Consider the following 23,205-nt stretch of genomic DNA (forward strand, 5'->3'; position numbering starts at 1 on the left):
ATTCCAGAAACAATACCCAAACATATACGGCCGATTGCAGAGACAGAGTTTACATTAAACGACGTTTACACATTGGCTCTTACTTCGCTATTACTCCCCTGTTTTAGGAGTCGTTCGGCCAATCGGATTATTTCTTCGTGACGTCAGAAATGGTCGTCAGCTATATTCCGAAAGCTTAAGGCCGTCAAAATCATTGTTCGGCAATTAATGACAATCCTTTTCTATTTCGTTATTTAATTTCGCTGCCAATACGATTTAAAATATGAACAAATCCATATTTAGAAAATTTATACCGAATTCGAAATTCGTCTTCGGAATAGATTTTTAAGGAATTATTTCGACATCTTATTACTGTCGAAATGAATAATTTTAAATATTTTATTATTAATATTACATTTTTATATCTATAAACAGATTTCTGTAATTATTAAAATTGTCTCGTTTGTTTAACAGTACAACGACCCCGAAATGCATTAACGTTTTATAACCGACACGATACTCAAATTGTAAATAAATGCATCTGATTTAATTGTAGTTTTAAGTCTTCACCCATTTGAATATCGAAATTGGAACATTTAAAACAAATTTAAAGTATTTCATTTTGTTGTTTTTGTTCCGAGCAGTTAATTAATTAATGAGTAATTTTGTCGATTCGTACCGTTTACAACATTTATCAAAGAAACGATGTCTGTTTTTATCTAAACTTTTCCACAAACAAAGCTACCACTCGAATTGAAAAGCCCTCTAAACCTGCTGTCGAGTGAGTCTAGAAAATAGGTCAAATAACTTGTTTCTAATCGCTGTCTACAAGACAGCGATTAGAAACAAGTTATTTGACCTATTTTCTAGACTCACTCGACCATTTCTGATGTCACGAAGAAATAATCCGATTGGCCGAACGACTCCTAAAACAGGGGAGTAATAGCGAAGTAAGTAAGAGCCAATGTGTAAACGTCGTTTAATGTAAACTCTGTCTCTGCAATCGGCCAATAGCTTCTTAACAGATACCTCTTGCCTGAATTAGTTTGTTAAATCCAGGTTTTACTGTATTCATAAACAATGAGATACTTTCCTACAGTTAATTACATTCTAAACACACCACAGATCATAGATTATCTTTGCTCTTTGTTAAAAGTCATTGACTTAGTAAGAAATTTGTAGTCAGTGTGTAAGCAAATTAAGTAAAATTTTGACCAGTAATACATTTAATAAAGAAAATATGTGCAGAGGCATAGCCTCTAAAGAAAGGTTGTCTCTGCAATGGAAAATAGTTGTTCCTGGTGATTGGACATGGAAAGCAATAAAGATAGGACTAGTATCCATCTGTAATGTAATTTTTACTTTATTAAATTGCAATTCTGCCAGCCCTTTTTACAAAGCAATAATATATTTATTTATTTATTCAAGCATACTGGTACAACCATGATATGGGGAGAAAACATACAAAAAATCATACCAAGACCATATAACATATCCATTAATACAAAACAAATATATACAACTTATAACTAAAACACAATAGTAAATCAAAAATTAAATTTATTCTAAATCTAAAAGTGGGAGAATTATCCAAAAAATAAAAAAATAATTACCAGAAAGCAAGGCTATATTTTACCTAGAAAATGAAAAATAATCAATTTAGTCTCTTATTCACAAATTGGATAGTCTCTCAAATATCCAAAGCTAACCACTGGTTAAATAATGTGCAAACCAGCCCCCAGGGTTTTTATAACCCCATTTTTTAATAATGTTTTTCTGTAATAATAAAATTACGAATTTCTTATATTTAATAGCTGATTCAACATACTTCCGTTGAATCTATATTGAAAAGTTTCTTAGAATGAAAAAAAAACCCAATAAAAATTATAATTACATGTGTGATTACTCACATAGCATATAATTATAACTCAGTGTTAATTAATTATTTTTATCTAAATAGCTTACATATATTAATCCATGCAATGTCATACTCAGTAAAAATTATGTATCAACAGAATTAATGCAAATTTTCTAACTGAATGGAACATCAATTATTTTCAGTGGAGATTCATTTTTACAAAGTAAAGAAGTTATGAAATCTAACTTAGTTAAAAATATACACCCACAAACCTTTTATGGTGTGACATTAAATAAAAATAAAAAGTTCTCACAAACATTTTCGAACCGACATAAGGTTCTCCATCAGGTGAAATAACTGAAATCGTAAAAATTATTCGACGGAAAACATAAAAATTTGAAAGTCTTGATTATTGAATCTAATGATAATTCCTGCGGCTGTCGTCATCAACGGACATGCACATTCCTCGGAAGCAAAATTTTTGTATTTTTAGTGTTGTGATAAAGTTTGGTTATAACTTAATTATTTTTATTCTAATTGACAACTTCATTTTATCCCACTTCACCATATCTTATTTGCAAGAATATAAAATGACTTCTTAAAATTGTGTTAGAGAATCTTTTAAGCTACAAAATCATTCTTTAATTTTAATGTATCTCATTTTATATGGCCTAGGTTTAACTAATGTTACCTGTAATTAAGATAAAACATTGAACAAATAAAGTATCAAAGTAATTTTATATGCTTTTCCCAACAAAAATAAAATATAAATAATAAATTATTATAAAATAATAGGTGTAAAAATGACAAGTAGTCATAATTAACAAGATAGATTACACTTACAGTTTTTATTATTTGTAAAAAGATTCTTTCCTGAGACTATATTGAAAACAGTGTTTTTAAGTTGTTTTAATGACTCTCCAGCAATGAGAAAAATATTGTAGCATTAATATTACTTCTTAGATGAGTTACCTCACAAACAAAACATCTTTCTTTGTTTGTTGGGAAAATTTTACAATTTCTTTTTTTGTGAGTTCCTGTATGAATAGCTTTAATGAATGATAGTCATTTGTAGTGTATAAAAACAAGCTAANTTATTTTAGGAAAAGATGTTAGGCATAATAAAAATTTTATTTTTTGGTTTTCATGTAGGAAAATTTGGTAGAAGGCAAACATCACAAATTAGCAAGAAGTATTAGAAGTGGATTAAGTGATAAAGATTTGAAACCAAATGCTGCAGTAAGAGATCAGCTTAATGTAAGTAATAAATAGTGCAATAATTTTTTAAGCAGTAATTTTGAGTTTGATATTGTGATATATTAATAGTAACAGTGAAAAAACTTTGGCATATTAATGGAATTAAATCCTGTTTTTAGACATTAATAAGCATTAATTAATGTCTGGAAACAAGAGCATTAATTTTTTTTTAGATTCTTTAAATTATCTTTGATTTGTTGTCCTTTTTATATATTTTGGTATGAATTTATTTTATATCTTACTTCTTTTTTTGTACTATGAAAACATTATATTGATAGTAATTTGTAACTTGTTAAAATATTTTTTTTCTTTGGTAGAAATAATGCAATTTGAATTGTAAAAGCCTTACTGTCCTTAAATTTTAATATTTTATTGTTAATTGTCTACTTGGACTTTACTTATTAATAGGACTTTATACTGGTGTCTAAAGATCGGCACAGTACTGAGAGTTAGTTCAGGAAAGAACAAAATTTCTTTATTATATCACCTGTAGTAATAATTTCTGTTATATGTGTTTTGGGCTAGCATGTCTCTCATCAGCAGTATTACCACTTAACACTAAAAGTAACAACAACAAACAGATAAGTTACTGTATAATTTAAAAATTTTTCCTTTAACAATAAATTACAATTTTAAAACTTACTGTAAATACATATTCCAATCCAGGATATAAATGGATCTTTCACATTTTTTACAATTAATCATTTCACTATATAAATTAAAATCTTATTAAAAACAGAAATTATTACTACAGGTGATATAATAAAGAAATTTTGTTCTTTCCTGAACTAACTCTCAGTACTGTGCCGATCTTTAGACACCAGTCCTATTAATAAGTAAAGTCCAAGTAGACAATTAACAATAAAATAATGCAATCTGAACTTCATCACATCTTTGAAAACCTGTTATCTAATCATTAATATATTAATAACATCATTTACATTATAATATTTAAAAAATGCATACTAAATATTTTAGATGTTGGTCTCATAAATCTTTAAAAATCAAACAACGAATTATATTGCCATATTATTTTATCATTAGAACTAGGAACATCTAGCACTAAAAATCATATAAGTTATAACCTATAACTCATATGACTTTTAGAACTATTTATATGATTTTTAGTGCCTAGATACTGTAGCCTTATTTATTATTTATAATAATAATAATAATAAAATTTAAAATACTATTTATTTAGTGACTTGGTTAATTATATTTTTGTTCCTCAGAAGATTCAAAATGTTTCTTAATGTCTTATGACTAGTGGGTCCAGTTTGTCTTTCTCAAAAGAAAATCTAGAAATGAAGATAGATGAAGCATGCTAGCATATCATCATTTTTAAAAAATTTTTTTAGTAGAAATGTTAGATCTATAAAACTATCTTTAAAACATTTGAAAGGGATGCTTTCTATGTGCTATGTTAAGTTAGGAAACATTATTTCTTTAATAATTTAACATGAATTTTACTTTTGAGAAATTGTTGGAATTTGAATCATTTTAACTTATGTCAAACTTTATTAAATGTTTGTTAACTGAAAGGTTTTACTAACAAGGGAACTTACAAGCTTTAACATGAGAAATTATTGTTTAAACTTTTCAGTGTGCATTATCTACCAAGTTCTATAAATTAATTGCAACGAATAGTTGTAAGCAAGTGAGTAAGACAGTAGATTGAAAAGCTTGATGATGTGGTTTGATTCTGCTTTTTCCAACTTTTTACCCACAATTCTTTCTGATGTGTGCAATCCAATCAATTATTAGAAAATATATTTGGCTCAAAAATATCAGTCTTTAATTATCAAAAATTATTTGCATATTTTTAAATCAACATTTATAAGAAAAGTGCTGATTCAATAAAAAAAAATTATTTTAAAATTCTTCAAGGAATTTCATTTTTACTCAATATTATATACTGGTCAATACTTTCCTGCAGTTTTAAGGTTTTGTTTGTAAGAACTGCATGAAAATTGAGTAGTTATTTGCTAGTTTTATATAAAGTGCAGATAAATTTATGTAATTGTTGCTTCTGTAGCTTCTGTTCTATCATTTTCATTATTTCAATTTAGCATAAATTTATTTTTATTACAAATTTATCACAGGAACTTTTCAGGCAAATGGTAAAAAAAAAATATATTAATTTATATGCCTCTGTGTCCTTATTATACAGTTTAGTATGTAAAATGTCTACTAGGACTTAATTTATTAATAGGACTTATTATACCGGTGACCTGGTTGTGCAAATTTAAGGAAAACTAATAAAAAAAAAAACACGGTCTTTATTTTTCACCTATACACATTTTACAAGATATACAGTAGAGCATCGATTTTCCGAATCAATTGGGGATTGGGGTTGTTCGTATAACTGATATTTCAGATAACCGATTTATGTACGAAAAAATAGTTTAACATATCCGATGTTGAAATTTTTCTCCGTTGCATGTCGCTTTGCGTTGAATTTTCATCGATGTTAAGCCTAACAAAGACTATTGTATTGTTAAAAATTATTTTTTTATTTTGTACAAACAAAATAAATACAGTAGAACCTCGATTATCCGGACCTCTATTATCTAGATTTTCGATTATCCGGATTGCTCAAAATAAACAAAAATTTTACAAATTTGCTGATTTGCACTTGTCAAATTACGACACTGTTTATGTACGTGTTGGAATGCATAACATTTTTTGTTTCAACAACGTCTCACCCAGCACAGTGGTCTTAAATATATTTTGCATCGTAATAAAAATATAACTTGACATACGTATTTATAAATAATTTATATTCAAATTACATCATTTTTATGACCAAGGGCAGTGTAAGGCATAGGCAACGTGAGCCACCGCCTATGTCTCACGGTCTGAAGGGCCTCGTGCCTCGAAGGTTTATGCATTACTTAAAAGCCGAAAACGCGACAAAAAAATTTTACTCGTCATAAAACGATAAATAGTTTGTCAAATTTTTATTCATAAAAATGCAGTTTCAATTGCCTTTTATTTTATAAAATCCGTCTTCTTGAGCAACCAGAGGGCCTTTTAAACAATAGGTAGTCTGTTAGCGTTGGTCAGTTGTAGTCCAAATTCAATACGAACGTTTGTTTCTTGAAAATTTGATCACGATTTAAATACAGTATTTATTTTTAATATTACTGATATGTCATCGAAAAGAAAACGTGTTGTATTATCATTAAAAGACAAATTAAAGTATTTGTTTCGATTATTCGGATTTTTCCTTATCCGGACTACCGTTATCCCCAATTAGTCCGGATAATGGAGGTTCTACTGTATATTGAAAAATATAAAAACAATAAAAAATTATACTTCAGATGTTAATTTAGTATCAAAAACGTAAAATATTTGAGTAGCCGAAGACATAGCCAAAGATTGAAGCACCACAGCACTGGCGAAAATTTAAATTTGCCGACTGGAATTCTTTTGGATGATTGACTTTCGGAAAATCGACGCTCTACTGTAATTGTGTTTCGAGATTTTTTGTTCAAGTATAGTAGGAATACAATGCATATATTTGGAAATATGATTGGATTTATCCTGTTATTAATTGTAAATATCGATGTACTTGATATTCATGATACTAAATTGTTGGCTGTACCTGCTGATGAGGGACTGACAAGTCCGAAACACAATTATATCGTGTTAAACGTGTACAGGTGAGAAATAAAGACTGTGTTTTTTCTGATTTGGTTCCTTAAATTTGCAGAACCAGATCACTGGTATAATAAGTCCTATTAATAAATTAAGTCCTAGTAGACATTTTACATTCTAAACGGTAAAAAATAGACTTTATTTGTTACAGAATATGTATTTCAGGTGTTACATCCCTCATCAGTTCTCATGAAGGGTCTGCATATTCTGTAACAGATAAACTCTATTTTTTATCATTTACGTGAAAAGTTCCTGTGTGATAAGTTTGTTATGTAATCTAAGATTTTATTGACAAATCTTTCATATCTATTCAATTAACAAAATTTTATTATATATTTAAATAATAATGACCATACAAACAATTTTGGGTTACTTTAAATCTTTTATCCTTTTTTAAAAATTCAGCCAGAGACAGATGGTAAACAACTTGAAAGATAAATACAGTTCTTCGTTAAAATTACCCACAATATGGCATTAAAAACACATACTTAATACACTTACTACATGACTTAAGAATTTTATTATTTTTAATAGTCTAATATTATTTTGTGTTTTTTTTTTTGTCTAGTAATTATATTCGTATATTTTATGATTAGTACATTGTTATTTTTTATATTAAAATAATTTAATTTTTTTAAGCTTAGGTCAGTATTTTAAGAATGGAAATCAAATAGGAATATTAATAAAACAATAAGGAGGCAAAATGGAAATTTTTATTAAAATCATTTTATCTCAGATTACTAAAATTAATATATTATTGTTAAATACTACAAAAAAATATGGCATTAAATAAATAAAAATATTTACCTTTGAAGAAAATTGTGTATTAATCTGAATAGTTTCTTCCAAACTTTTATTAATTTCATTTTTTAAATATTTTCGAATATTTTACTTATTTGTTACATATAAATGAATCTGATTATTATTAGTATACTGTTAACATGTTTTGCATATGAATATTTAAAGTATAACAAAGGAATTCTTTTCATAGGGTATAGTAACTTATCCTCCTACAAAAGTTCTTACATCTGAGGAACAAGATCTAGTGTGGAAATTCAGATTTTATTTGACTAGTCAGAAAAAGGTAATTTTTCTGGAATAAATTAACTGTAAAATTTTATTAGAGGTAAATGAATGGAATGTATATATAAATTATTGTTATTTATGTTTTTTAATAATTGATTTATACTTAAAATAATATAAAGAAGAAATTTAAAATACATATATCATTATTATATTTTGACAAGTACATAGAAAAAATTTATAGAAAATATCTTAGGCTGTAGCTAACAGTTATAATTTTTAATTACACTACACATTCTATAATTTGAAAGTGTGTGGAATGCTGTTAAACATTCTAGAATCTTTTTTTTGCATTTGATTTTCTGCTTCTTTCAAAATGGCAATGAAAGATGCTGTAAGAGTAAAAATGTACAACTTTTAATGCATTAATAAAACACTAGGAAAAGAGTTTACCATAAACCATTTTGCAAATGAAATAATTTCAGAATGGATTATATATTACATTTCCCAATTTTTGGAAATTGTCTTATCACTGTAGAGAAGAAAGGGGTCTGATCGACAAATGAAAATGCTAAGGAAAGCCAAGTTGGAAGGGTTAAAGTGGACCTTTGAAGATAACAATGTTTCAATTTGATTGTAGCCCTGAGACTGAAAATTTTACATAGTTGGCTCCATGAAGCTTTAAAAACAAAAACACATTAAATATTGAAAGAAGCAGATAAATCCAAAGTGAATGGTCACACAAAGATCACTGGCAAAGCCAAAGTGCAAAAGGTTATTGAAAAAGTTATCTGAAAAGGTCTTCATTTTGGATAATGAATCTCATTTCACCTTCTTGTACTTGACAGTCAACAGTAATAATGGATTTTATACCAGGGATATCTCTACACCTGCTGATGTAAAACTTTCCAAGAGAAAGAAATTTGAGGGCAAAGTTTTGGTTTGCATTGCAGTGGAACTGAAAAGATTAAGTCAAATCACAAAATCAATGCTCAGCAATAAATGAATGTATATTGTGTCAATGGATGACTTCTGATTGCTGGTTAATAAGTAAAGAACATGTAACTCGATAACCTAAAAAACTAGGATGAAAATCAAATTATCAACATAAAAATATAATTAAATTTACAATTAATTAATAGAAAATAAATTCCAGGATGCAAATTAAACTACCTTAATAAACAAACTCTATTAAAGATTAAAAATGTAATGTAAGTCACAAGATTGCAACTATCCTGTGGCCCCATGTATACATAAAATTTATAAATAAGATTTTTACATATGATTTGTTACATTAAATGAATATCACTTGCAATATTATTTCTTTATACATCAGTAAATGAAGCTAATTCACAAACATCTAAATATATTCATATTATATGAAATCATTTAAAAGGAAATGCTTCTTATACAAGAAATAGAGAGATTTAAAAGTTGAGACTTATTTGATTTTTTAATAAAGATTCATACTGTTTAAATAGTTTAAAATCTATACTTATTTATAATGAAAAGTGAGAGACATTGGAAAACAAATTTTTAATAAAACTTTTATTGTTCAATTCTATTTTGTAATCTAAAATATTTTTTATTAGTTTATTTTATTGAGGTTGAGGCTTTTTTGTCTTCTAAAATTATTTCAGGTAAAATGATTTTGTATATCTTGCCTTCATTTTCTGTAGATTAAGCATCTTCATTTTTAATAATATTTTTTAGATTGTCACTGTAATATGTTAGTTCAGTTATTCAAAAAAAAATTTTTTTTTCAATTTTTAATTGAAAATAAATTTGTGATAAAATATTGGTTTGTTTGGAAAGTGCATAATGATTTTTAAAAGAAATCTTTTATTTCTTTTAAAAAGCATTATGCACTTTCCAAACAAACCAATATTTTATCACAAATTTATTTTTAAAGAAACTGTTTTAAAACTGAAAATATAATTTTATTCCATTACATATGTGCCATTGTTTTTAATGACATGTTGCCATCTATGGGGGAGCTTCATGGTTCCCTCTTCATAGAACTTTCCAGTTTTTCCCACAAAAAACTGATCCACGTGGTTTTTGCAAGCTTCCAAAATGTCAAAGTTTTTATCATGAAGGAAATTTTGCAGAGAACGGAACAAATGGTAGTCCAATGGGGCAAGGTCGGGTGAGGTAAAACATCTCAACTTAGTTCCAATAATTTTTAGTGTGTTTGTAAAGACGTGTGTGGTCTGGCATTATCTTGGTGAAAAACAATGCCTTTTCTATTGGCCAAGTTCTGGGCATTTTTCTTTAATTGCCATGTTCAGTTTATCCAATTAGGAACAATACTTATTAGAATCAATTGTTTGATTCTGTGGAAGCAGTTCGTAGTACAGGACTCCTTTCCAATCCCACCAGACTGTGAGCATGACCTTAGGATGAAGACTGGCCTTTTGAGTTTTTAATGGTGGTTCATTTTTCTTACCCCATGATCATTTTCGGCTAATGTTGTTATAAACGATTCACTTTTCATCACCTGTCACTAAACACTTCAGAAAAGAGTCATTTTCATTTCGTCTTTCAAGAGAATCACAAATGGAGATGCAATCCAATAAGTTTTTTCCATTAAGTCATGAGGTATCCAAATGTCATAATGATTTACATATCCGAGCTTCTTTAGATGTTGAAATATGGTACTATTTGATGACTTCCCTATGTGCAATTTCTTGAATTGTATAATGAGGGTTTTCATCCAATAATGCTTTGATCTGGTCCTCTTCAATAACGGGAGGTCTTCCTGAGTGTGGAGCATCTTCAAGGCTGAAATTACCTGCTTTAAATTTTGCAAACCACTTTCGAATAGTTGATTCTGCTACAGCACTCCCACCATAAACATCACATATCTTTTTTGCAGTTTGTACAGCGTTTTTGCCTTTACGATTAAAAAAAAGAAACAAGTGTCAATAATGCATGTTGTTTGCATCCATTTTTGCAATGAGACAAATTAAATGATATTTGAATAATCTTAACAGTTTTTTTTTTTTGTAACAGACATGTCTCAAGGTCATTTATCATAATATTCATTGGTTTGTACAATTCTAATCATTTTCACATCAGTGTTTCAACTGTTGGCTATCAAAAATCACTACGAACTTTTCGAACAACCCAATATATCTTTAAAGTCTTTAATCTCTTTCAACTAATTATTAATATATTTAATTTAACTAATCAAAATCAAGCATTAATGATTTTAATAAATAAATAAATAATAAACTTACTGGATAATGTATAACTAAAAACACAACACCTTATTAATCCAGCAATATTTAATAAGATAATAATAACGTTTTCGACTGTTTTAAACAGCCTTCATCAGTTAAACTATTTCAAACTAAAAGAATGCTAAAAATAGAATACAAGTTTTTAAAAACTCAAATTTCAACGTAAAACGCAGTCGTATAATAAAAACGTACAAAAAATGCGCATACGATTCTTATCGGAATAAAAATAAAATAAAAATACACATAATTGAATTTTTTGCCGCAATAATGCCTATTATAAATTACCATTATGTGCTATGGTAAAATGATTTCCATGCGGTGGATAAACAATCCGCATCCCTGTGGTTAATACAGCCTGTGTTAATGTGGGCTTTGTATATTTCCAACTTCTCAAGATACTTCAGCGCCTGTTTGTTATCTTGAGAAGTTGGAAATATACAAAGCCCACATTAACACGGGCTATATTAACCACAGGGATGCGGATTGTTTATCCACCGCATGGAAATCATTTTACCATAGCGCATAATGGTAATCTTATAATAGGCATTATTGCGGCAAAAAATTCGATTATGTGTATTTTTATTTTATTTTTATTCCGATAAGAATCGTATGCGCATTTTTTGTACGTTTTTATTATACAACTGCATTTTACGTTGGAATTTGAGTTTTTAAAAGCTTGTATTCTATTTTTAGCATTCCTTTAGTTTGAAATAGTTTAACTGATGAAGGCTGTTTAAAACAGTCGAAAACGTTATTATCATCTTATTAAATATTGCTGGATTAATAAGGTGTTGTGTTTTTAGTGATTTTAATAAATGTGTAATTATTTACAGGCTTTGACAAAATTCTTGAAATGTGTCAATTGGAATTTAGCTGGAGAAGCTAGACAAGCTTTGGAATTATTAAGTTGTTGGCAAGCTATGGATGTAGAAGATGCACTTGAATTATTTTCCTCTCAGTTTACTCATCCAGCTGTTCGTCGATATGCGGTTACACGTCTTCAACAGGCTCCTGACGAGGTATAGTACTTTAATGTTAAAAAAATTATTTTTAATTTAAGATGTATAAAAGATTTATGTTGTAATTTGAAATAAACTTTAATTTTTTTGCTGTTTTTATCAATTGAATAAAATTTCATATCACTTATGTATTAAATAAAATATATACAATTTCCATCTGATTAGAATTGAAAATTAATAACAAAAATTTTTGTTATTAATAAACTGCTAATTGACACCAATAAATAGATTTTTGATCAAACTCTTAGTTATTGTGATGTACATTGATACTAAACTGCAGGATGAAATATATTTTAAAATATTACAAATTAAAGAATTAAATTTTATTATCTTAAATTTTAGCTACTTGAATAAATTAAAAATAACATGATAAAATAATAAGTATTTTAATAAAGCAAATATTAGATTTTTTAATATAACAGTAAATAGTTTTTAAGATGAACAAAGTTATTTAATAAAATCATTGAATATTAACTGTTGTAATTGCTTTTTGTATTATTACATATTTTTTGTGTGTGTTAATGATTAAACTTAATTTTGCTTTTATGGCATATCTAAATTTTTCTCTAGGATTTGTTACTTTATTTACTACAACTTGTACAAGCTTTAAAATATGAAAATTTTGATGAAATCAAAGCTGGTCTTGATGTGAGGCGAGAATCTACTGCAACAATACAACCAATAGACATATCTTCGTCAATAACTGTTACTGATAAAGATAGGTAATAGTAATTTATTTAAACAATTAGAAAAACATTTTTTATAGTCATAATAAGAATCTTATTTTATTATAAAATTTTATAGTAATATAGAAATTTAAGGAGATATATACTATGTACCATTTAAATAAATTCTCTAAAATTTGACTTAAAATTATATCAAAAATATTTTTTAATACATTAAAAAATTTATTAAACTCTTAAATGCATTTGGATTATTTTAAATTACATAATAGAAATTTTAAACTTATCAATAGATTTTAATCTATAAATATTAAATTACTTTAATCATTATTTTAATATTACTTTTTATCAATATAATTCTACAGATAATAATCTGTAGAAAATTTTGTGATGATGTAAAAAATATAGAAAAATATAATTAGATATACATTTTTAATTTGATTGCTTTCCTAAACTAATTCGAAAATAAAACCTTTTATATCTTTATAATAGATTGCATATGTTATGCCAAATGTGAGAATCTTTCATTTCATGAAATAAGCAAAAATTTGCAAAATTGGCAAATCAACTGCTGATTTTATGAATTAGGAATATTTTACAAAAGTGACTAATTTTGAATTGCCCATTTTATGAAATTGCAGGGTCTGTATAGATCTGGAAAGTCAGGAAATAAGATTTTTAGCAAGAAAAAATAGAGAATGGCATCAAATATCAGGGAAAGTCAAGGAATCCACAAATTCCACAAAATCTGTCTGTTGCACTTGCTCCTTTTAGACCTGAATATGTCTTTAAATTAGTGATGTAACGAATATTTGGTTACTGTTTGGTATTCAGCCTATTTTTCGCTATTCGGCCGAATACCGAATATTTAATCACTATTTGGCCGAATACTGAATACCTAAAAACAGGAGTAAGAAATAACAAAAACACATTAAATTAATCATTTTGGTATTTAGATTTAATGTTATCGGGTTAGTGTTGTTTGTTTATATTTATTTATAACTTATAACATGCACAAAATAAAAAGAAAATAATATTAGTCACATGTATTCAGAATTTATAATTACAAAGATCAGCACATGTTCACACCTATTCTCCAACGAATAGGTGTGTACATATTGTGTCGTGTCATGTACGTGTGTGTACGTCACACATCTGAGGGTCTGACCCTGACTATCTTTCTTTTCAAGTGCTCATCTTTGCTCTTCCCTTTCTGTTTCCTCTATTGCTCTAGTCCATGTATGCCTATGCATACATCATAATATGCGCTCACGATACATTCGATTCATCACTTTTCCATCGTAGATTTCCCATTTTACAATTACGTGACTCATAGCCTGATGATAACAGAGAAAAGAGATAGATAGGACATCGGTATAAGTCATAGTTATGATTTCACAGATTTGAGACAGCTTGGTAGCCTGAATGGCCCCAGGCTTTTGTCCATGTACGCTAAGTGACTTTAATTACAAGCATTTAGCTTTCCGAAGTCTATGACAACAATTGTTTGGCATTGATGGTCGCGAATTTCGCGCCAATAAGCTGCCTTGACTTGTTCAATTATGTTATCAACTCAATTTCATATTTATTTTCACATTTTCACTTCGCAGTCCTTCTCTCTTCTTTTTCTGTTATTTACACGTGTAGGTCATTTCATTGTTATCCACATCTGATATCATCACTTATCACATACTGCCATGACGCTCTTGTCTGTCCAGTACAACTGTCAAGAATTAACGCGATTGGCGAAGTGTAGTGACAGTGGGCAATTAGAGAGCAGAGTCCTTGCCATAATGCGGTTTGCGTGCCAATTTTCGTATGTGTGTTAATCAAGCTGAATAGTTTGGCCGTATATTTGGCCATTTGGTCATGCTTTTGGCAATAGTATATTCGGCCTCAGGCTGAATACCGAATATTCGGCCTGAGGCCGAATATACTATTCGTTGCAACACTACTTTAAATTCAGTTCAGTATGGGGTCTACAAAAACTGGAGTGACCAAAAGAATGACGAGACTTATTGCACTTATATCTTGTTAAACTATAAATGATAATCTAATGGTTAAAATTTTGTTGGATAGAGAGTTTATGTTCATATTTAAATTGGTAGGTAGTGGTGGTCTGTAGCTGTGAGAGGGGTTTGCAGATACATGTGAACACTGAAAATAGTGACACTGCATGGTGCTTGCACAGTGTCTGTATGACTTTGGATTGCAAAGAGATATGATATTGAAATTGGTGTTGGTTTGTACAGAATGATAGGATCTACAATATTATTTAGCAATAATAACTGATAAAATTAGAATTTGTAAAGTTATAAGCTGATAAGTGTGCAAGTTGAAGAAAATTTTCATAATGTCAAAGAAATTGCAAAGGAAATATGAACAGAAATGTGAGAAATGTCTGTCATTGGAAAGAAATATTTAAAATGAATCAGAAAAGCCCAAATGACTAATGCTGAACAATGCAGATTGTATAGAGAGTGTAAGAAAATCAAGCGTGCCAACTCTGACGCAAAAAGTTTCCAAATATATAAATATACAGTGTATATATATACATATATATACAGTGTAATTACAGTATATATATACAGTATAAATACAGTGTATATATATATATATGTATATATATATATATATATATATATATACACATATACATATATATATATATACACTGTATTTATTGTAAAATACAATAAATACAGAGTATATACAGTAGAGCGTCGATTTTCCGAAAGTCAATCATCCGAAACGTCAATCATCCGAAAGATTTCCAGTCGGCAAATTTAAATTTTCGCCAGTGCTGTGGAGCTTCAATCTTTGGCTATGTCTTGGGCTACTCAAATATTTTACGTTTTTGATACTAAATTAACATCTGAAGTATAATTTTTTATTGTTTTTATATTTTTCAATATATTTATTTTGTTNCAATTAGATGGGAAAGTTGACACATAGGTGTCAAAAATGCACCGTTATTGTTAACAAAAGTATAAAAATATTAGACTTGGAATAGTAGAAATTGAATTAAAATAAATAAATAATAAGAAATAAATGATTGAGTAAATAAATAAATACATTATAAGTATTTATGAATTAAAAAAAAATTATACATGAGAATCGAACCCGAGAACTCAAGCTTATGAATCAGACTTGTTACCACTCTGCCACAGGACACTCGAATAGAAGTACGTATAATTTATATATAAAGTGCTAACAAAACTTTAAGTTCGATTTTCTCAATTATATTTGAGTATTGCACTTTAGTATTTTACAGGTAGTACACTCACATCGTGTACCTCTACACCAAAGATCATCAAAATCCATTACCCCAAAGCCGTAGGCTCTCCTTGTTAGAAAAATATACATCTATAATATTTATATCAGTATGAATATGAATATATATATATATATATATATATGCATATATTTTTTATTTCAAATAAAATAAATTTGCTTATTTTATTATCTTCCCTTTGTTATAGAAGAGCTCAAATTGAATATTTTCATTTATAGATGGCAGAAAAATAGCAATATTTTATCTTTTGTAGCAGTTATGTGTTTTAAATTTTTATTATTATAATAAAATATTTAAATCATAAAAATTATTAAGTTATCTAATTTATTTCTTTATTTTTATTTTATCCCTGCATATATTGAAAACATTTGTATTCTATGTTGTTAAAATTTTTAAGTTTTTTCCATATGATCAAATGATGTAGTCTTTAAATAAATATTGTTAAAAGTATTTTATTAAACCAAATTAATATTTTTATTATATTTTAAAAATAATTTAAGTGGGTTTAGTTATATTACAACAATGTACAGTACAATAAGTATCTAAACAATATACAATATATTATGATAAATCTTCATTAACAATAAGTATCAACGAATTCTTTAATTTATTTATCAGTGTGTTGCATAAGTTTATTAAATAAATTAAACTGAAACCTTTTTCAAACATTATATTATCTGAATTTTTCTGTTCTGTATAAAATTTAACTTGTAATTTTAGACATTTTTTATAGTTGAAATGATCAAACAAAAAGAAAACAGAGTGATTTATTTTTAATGACTAATATCAATAGTAAACCATTTTTATATTATGAAATAAATAATAATAATAACTTATAACTAACATAATTTATAATATAATTAAGTAGATATAAAATTAAAACAAATTTTTTCTTTGTTTTATGAACTTATTTGGAATTGATTTGAATTTGAAATGTTTTGAGAAATTTCAATCAATTCATTATAATCAAATTTCATATTCAGTTATAATAACTTTTTAAATTTTTAATAGAATGAGTTAATGTTTTAATTGATTCTATTAATTAAAAATTAAAAAAGAACAGAATATTGTCACATGAAAATTTCTACTTTATTTTCCAAGATTTGATGTAATTTTATTACTTAATTTATCTGATGTAACAATGCTACATTAGCTCTCACTGACTGACTTACTCACTTACTGATATGAAGCATTTGAGTAGACATACTTTTTATAGGAAAACAAATTTGTACGATCAAAAGGGGACATCACGTATGTTATCAAAAAAGTTGGAAATATTGAAAAAGTATCCTATGACATATCAGTTTGACTCAATGCCCCATAGAATATTAAGCATTCAAACTGTTGAATAGCGTGCCAATTTTCGTATGTGTGTTAATCAAGCTGAATAGTTTGGCCGTATATTCGGCCATTTGGTCATGCTTTTGGCAATAGTATATTCGGCCTCAGGCTGAATACCGAATATTCGGCCTGAGGCCGAATATACTATTCGTTGCAACACTACTTTAAATTCAGTTCAGTATGGGGTCTACAAAAACTGGAGTGACCAAAAGAATGACGAGACTTATTGCACTTATATCTTGTTAAACTATAAATGATAATCTAATGGTTAAAATTTTGTTGGATAGAGAGTTTATGTTCATATTTAAATTGGTAGGTAGTGGTGGTCTGTAGCTGTGAGAGGGGTTTGCAGATACATGTGAACACTGAAAATAGTGACACTGCATGGTGCTTGCACAGTGTCTGTATGACTTTGGATTGCAAAGAGATATGATATTGAAATTGGTGTTGGTTTGTACAGAATGATAGGATCTACAATATTATTTAGCAATAATAACTGATAAAATTAGAATTTGTAAAGTTATAAGCTGATAAGTGTGCAAGTTGAAGAAAATTTTCATAATGTCAAAGAAATTGCAAAGGAAATATGAACAGAAATGTGAGAAATGTCTGTCATTGGAAAGAAATATTTAAAATGAATCAGAAAAGCCCAAATGACTAATGCTGAACAATGCAGATTGTATAGAGAGTGTAAGAAAATCAAGCGTGCCAACTCTGACGCAAAAAGTTTCCAAATATATAAATATACAGTGTATATATATACATATATATACAGTGTAATTACAGTATATATATACAGTATAAATACAGTGTATATATATATATATGTATATATATATATATATATATATATATACACATATACATATATATATATATACACACNTAATCGTATTCAGTAAATTTTGAAAGTTGTGTAAAAAATTTATACTTTATCAAATACTGAAATATTAAAATATTTAGGAAGTTTTATTATCTTTATACATAAAATACCAGTTGAGCTAAAGTTACTTAACACACTTATAAAATCAAACTGAGTTGGGCAGGAGAAATTTTGCCATGCTAGAAACATGTTATATCTAGAAATAATCATCGTTATGAGTATAGCTGTTGTGAGGACTACATGGTGGTAATCATTGCCTGATATCAGCAGACATTTAATAAATAGTTAACTCTCAGGCAAAGAATTGATTGACAGGGATGACATGAGATGAGAAAAATCAATATATGAATCTGTTTATAGATACTGAGACAGTTGGAGCTCAGATGCAGAAATCTGTTATGAAAGATTGGAGTCTTACAAGTTCTTTCATGAGGTCTTCCAGGTATGCAATTAACTTGAAAGTTCAGTCCTTTTTTTTATCTTAATTGTCTCATTTTTGAAGATCACTGCAAGAAATATCCAGAAGTTGATGACTGCATTATGGCAAGGATGGTTTTCTTTATTGTCCAATTGCCTGGGCAGCATTGAGTAATTGGATATGGAGATAAACAGATGGTGAGTTTTCCTGTGCTCTTTGGTTCACAATGGCTGACAGCAGACAATATTCTGAGTGTCATGATTTTCAATGAGAACAAGAATTTAGTGGGATAGACAAGGAAGAGTGTCTTTGGGCATGGCAGATCAACTGGAAAAGTCCTAAGAGAGAACTCTGCACATGTAGGGAAATACCAGGTGGTTATAAAATAACCACCTGCACATGTAGGGAAATACCAGGTGGTTATAAAATAAGTCTCTCTATTTAGAACTGTTGGTAGCTTGAAGAAATAACCCAAATGAAACCAAAATTGGTACACTTACTATTTAAGGGGGAAGAAGAATGGAACAAGAAAAAAAAATAGTTAAAAAAATTGCTGATAGACAACACTATTGATCCTGTCACTTCAATTGCTGTTGTAATCATCATCACAAAGCAAAACCAGAAGAATGGTAACAAAATTAAAGGAGATTGGATCATTTACTGTAATAGCAGAAGACAATGCCAGTGCAATTGTTGAGTCATCAATGATTCCAGAAGCCAGTCTTAGTGCATGTGCACTTGCTTGAAACTTGGATATTTTATATTCTATGCCAGACATGGGCGAATGCGACTCTTGCTGAAAGTGTTAATTTCTGATTTTTATTATTATTTTTACAATTTTATTTCCACAATTTTGTGAAAATATGTTTATTAAAAAAATTCAATATTTGTTTTATAGTGTATTTATATTATATAATAAAATCACAGTACAGAATAAAAAAGTACAGTACAGAACTGCGGCTTCCATGCATTTTGCAAAACCTACATTTTGGCTCCCACTGAACTCTTGCTTGCCCACCTCTGTTCTGTGCCATCAGTTTTGCACCTTAGTTCTTTCTTCTGTATTAAACATTAAATTTCAAACTTTACAGCACCCTCTAGTGGTAACTTTTTAAACTATTTTTTCTTGTTCCATTCTTCTTCCCCTTTAAATAGTAAGTGTATCAATTTTGGTTTAATTTGTGGTTATTTGTTCAAGCTACTGACAACTTCAAATAGAGATACTTACTTTATAAGTATATAGTATTTCCACAAGGAGTCTTTAGAAGAAGTGATGAGACCTTCATGAACACTTATGCATCAGAGTGAAAGATAGAGAAAATACTGAAGGAACTTTTGAAAAAACTTTGGAAGAAACTTGCCAAAAGGAATCTCAAAAAGGGCTGAAAAGGAACCTGAATGAAAAGAACAAGGAACAGGAATTTTGTATCCTTGAAACATGGGTTTTGATCTGTTTGGCCCTTTGATTGCTTATCTTGATTGATCTTGATTCCTCATCCATGCTTTCCGATTGGTCTTGTACCTGTTTTCAGGGGAAATTTGAGACCAACTTTGGCTCTGGGAGAGATCAATGTTGATGTTTAATTTGACTTGGAATTCTGATTCCATGGCTGGTCTTAGAACTTACATTGTTTATCAGTTCCTGTCATAGTGTAAGTTTAAACAATAATATTTTATAACTTTTTCAGCTTTTTCTAATTTAACAATTTTTTAGAGTAAGTTTTGATGAAGGTTTGGTGAAGGACCCTGTTCAGAGGAACACACTGGCAGCCACCATCCTGAATTTATCTCAAATGTTTAATTTTTAAATGTGAACAGGATCATGTGATACACAAAATGAGGAAAGAGTTTTGAGAGAAATGCAATAGTGCATTTGTTATCCACCTAACTTTAATTTGTGAAAAGCTATGAAGAAATAAATTTTATAAGTTTCTCCTTTACCAAGTGTGTTAAACAAGGATATCTATGGGGATATTGATTAAAATCATTTATAATGTCATATGATCTGCTCTCCTCAAACATCAAGATGATCTAAATATATTCCTCATATTTTAGAATCATCTCAGCATTGTTTAACAAGTGCACCATTGCATTTTCATCAAAATTCTAGCCTCATTTCACGTGTCACATGACTCCATTCTCATTTAAACATTTTGAGATAAATTCAAGATAGTAGCTATTCAGTTGACAGTAATAAAAATGATTACCCCTAGACAACATGTTTCTATCATGCCAAAACTTTCCATGCCCAAATCAGTTTGATTTATAAGGGTGTTAAGTGACTTGACTCATCCTATAAACTAAAAGATTACATAGATATTATTTTAAAATAAAATATTCACTTAAACATCGTTTTGTTTTAGCATTTTTCATGCATCTGAAGTTTTTACTTTTGTAATTGTATTGTTATTTTATTTAATCTATTTTTATTTGATTATTACAGGTATTTATTGGTTGAATATGATGATCAAGATAATACAACTAAAGACCCAAGAGTCACTGAAATGTACATAACTGTTATGAAAAGATTTAGTCAAACTCTTCTTAAGGTATGGATTAAGAATATGTCATCTAATTTAATTGAATATTTTTCCTTGATCTGTATATTGATATTATTAAGATCCATGGTCCTATTTTGAAAATAGATAAAATTGGATTAAAATAATTAAACATTTTAAAATTGCTAGCTGAAGTTTAGTTTTAAATATAGTTTTATGAAGAACTGTAATTAAATTTCATAATTTAATATAAAGTATTTCTATTAACATTTTCATATTGTTATATGTTTTATCTTTAAAATACATTTTGTTTTCTGAAATGAAATGAAAAATATATTTAATTATTCTGAATTATATTTTCTTACAGTTCAAAAAACATTTAAATATACTAATTTTATCAAACTTCTACATCAGAAGTAACAATAAATTATTTTCTTGAATTAAATTTATTATTATTACAATTTAAAAATAATCAAACATTTCAGTAAATAGTTAAAACTTACAATGAGTTATAATGACAATCAGTTTTCTAATTTTGCATTAACCATTTACTACTGTTTTGAAAAAAAACTATAAAAGAAATGATCTTTTAGCAAAAAGTTTAGATGTAAACTGTTTTGTAAATCAAATAAAATGCATCTTTGAAAAATCTTTAAGATAAGATTTAGAAAATCTGAAAATAATAATTAATTAAGTCTTGAAATGTTTCAATAATGATCTTGATAATATATTTTTATGAAATAAAATTTTCCTTTAATTTATAAACAGGGTAACACAGAATATAGGTTAAGACGATCTTTATTAGCAAGGCAGCAGACATTTGTGGATAAGTTAGTTACACTGATGAAGACAGTAGCCAGGGAAAGTGGGAACAGAAAGAAAAAAGTAAGAATTTTAACAAATTATGAATAAATACAATATAATTATTAATTTTGCATTGTACAAGGTAGGAGCTAAAAGTTTCTGGCCTAACTATATTTTAGACATGATAGGAATAAAATAACGATAGTATTAGATAATGCCATCTGTATGTGGACTAATAAAACAGTTTTTCCACCAATTTGCATTAGTTGCTTGGAAACATTCATTTTAGTAAAACTTTTTGCATCAATTTACATCATGTTTGCCTCTTGCAGGACAATGTGCCAGTGCACATGACTGCCATTACCAAGGCTGCTGTGAAAGTGTGGGTTTGAGGAGTTTAACCATTCACCCTACAGCTCAGACCTGGCTCCTAGTGATTATTATCTGTTTCCAAAACTCAAAAAAGAGTGAAGGGTTGCAGAAGCAATTTATAAGCATTTTGCAGATAAAACTGCAGACTATTTTTTCAAGGGTATTGTAATGCTAATTCTAAGATGTAATAAGTGTGTTGAACTGCAAGGAGACTATATTGGAAAATGGCATCATTGTTTTATACCTATAACATCTAAAACATAGTTACTTTTTGCACCTACCACATATCTATTGCAGTTTTTTCATTAAAATTTTTATTAAAGCTATTAAAATTTATTTTAAAAAATTTAATTTAACTAATAATTACCTGTTATTAACATTGTAACATACTTAGTTTGTATTGTATATCTAATGATTTTGTTGTATGTATGCCCCACATCATAGATTTTCCCCAGTATGTCTAAACAAATAAATAAATAAATACAGTAATACCTCGACTTATGCTACCCTGGAGTTACGCGATTTTCAAATCTCGTTGATTCGTCTTTTGTTTGAGCGCCATGCAACCCTTGATTACTCACTCCCCCCACACTATCGTTCAGCTTACATGTTCGGATGTGTCGCGCGCAATCGACACATAGCTACAATTTATTTTGTGTTATTTATTTCTGTGTTTGTTATATCTATGGAGACTTGAGAGACTCTACTATGTCATCCAAACGAAGTAGAACTAATTCTTCTGCATCAAACAAGAAAAGAAAAACTTTATCTTTGGAATGTAAAGTTAACATTGGGTATGTTCGTAAAGTCGAACGAGTTAAGCGAGAATGAAGTCATCGTTATTCCTATTTCGTTAGACTTTTCGAACGA

At 28.2% G+C, this 23,205-nt stretch overlaps 1 protein-coding gene across 1 annotated transcript in view; it reads left to right on the forward strand.

The window, feature by feature from the left end:
• The window catches only part of LOC111636620 (phosphatidylinositol 3-kinase catalytic subunit type 3-like), a 67,811-nt gene that overhangs the window by 21,864 nt on the left and 22,742 nt on the right, over positions 1 to 23,205 (forward strand). Inside the window, exons 7-13 of the mRNA XM_023381907.1 lie at positions 2,990 to 3,094; positions 7,746 to 7,838; positions 11,856 to 12,041; positions 12,612 to 12,763; positions 18,835 to 18,858; positions 21,105 to 21,210; positions 21,928 to 22,044. Coding sequence (XP_023237675.1) covers positions 2,990 to 3,094; positions 7,746 to 7,838; positions 11,856 to 12,041; positions 12,612 to 12,763; positions 18,835 to 18,858; positions 21,105 to 21,210; positions 21,928 to 22,044 — 783 coding nt within the window. The remainder of the gene's footprint in view (positions 1 to 2,989; positions 3,095 to 7,745; positions 7,839 to 11,855; positions 12,042 to 12,611; positions 12,764 to 18,834; positions 18,859 to 21,104; positions 21,211 to 21,927; positions 22,045 to 23,205) is intronic.

Source organism: Centruroides sculpturatus, unplaced genomic scaffold, assembly GCF_000671375.1.
Source record: "Centruroides sculpturatus isolate CEXI.00-Female unplaced genomic scaffold, Cexi_2.0 scaffold152, whole genome shotgun sequence".
NCBI classification, from domain to species: Eukaryota; Metazoa; Arthropoda; class Arachnida; order Scorpiones; family Buthidae; genus Centruroides; species Centruroides sculpturatus.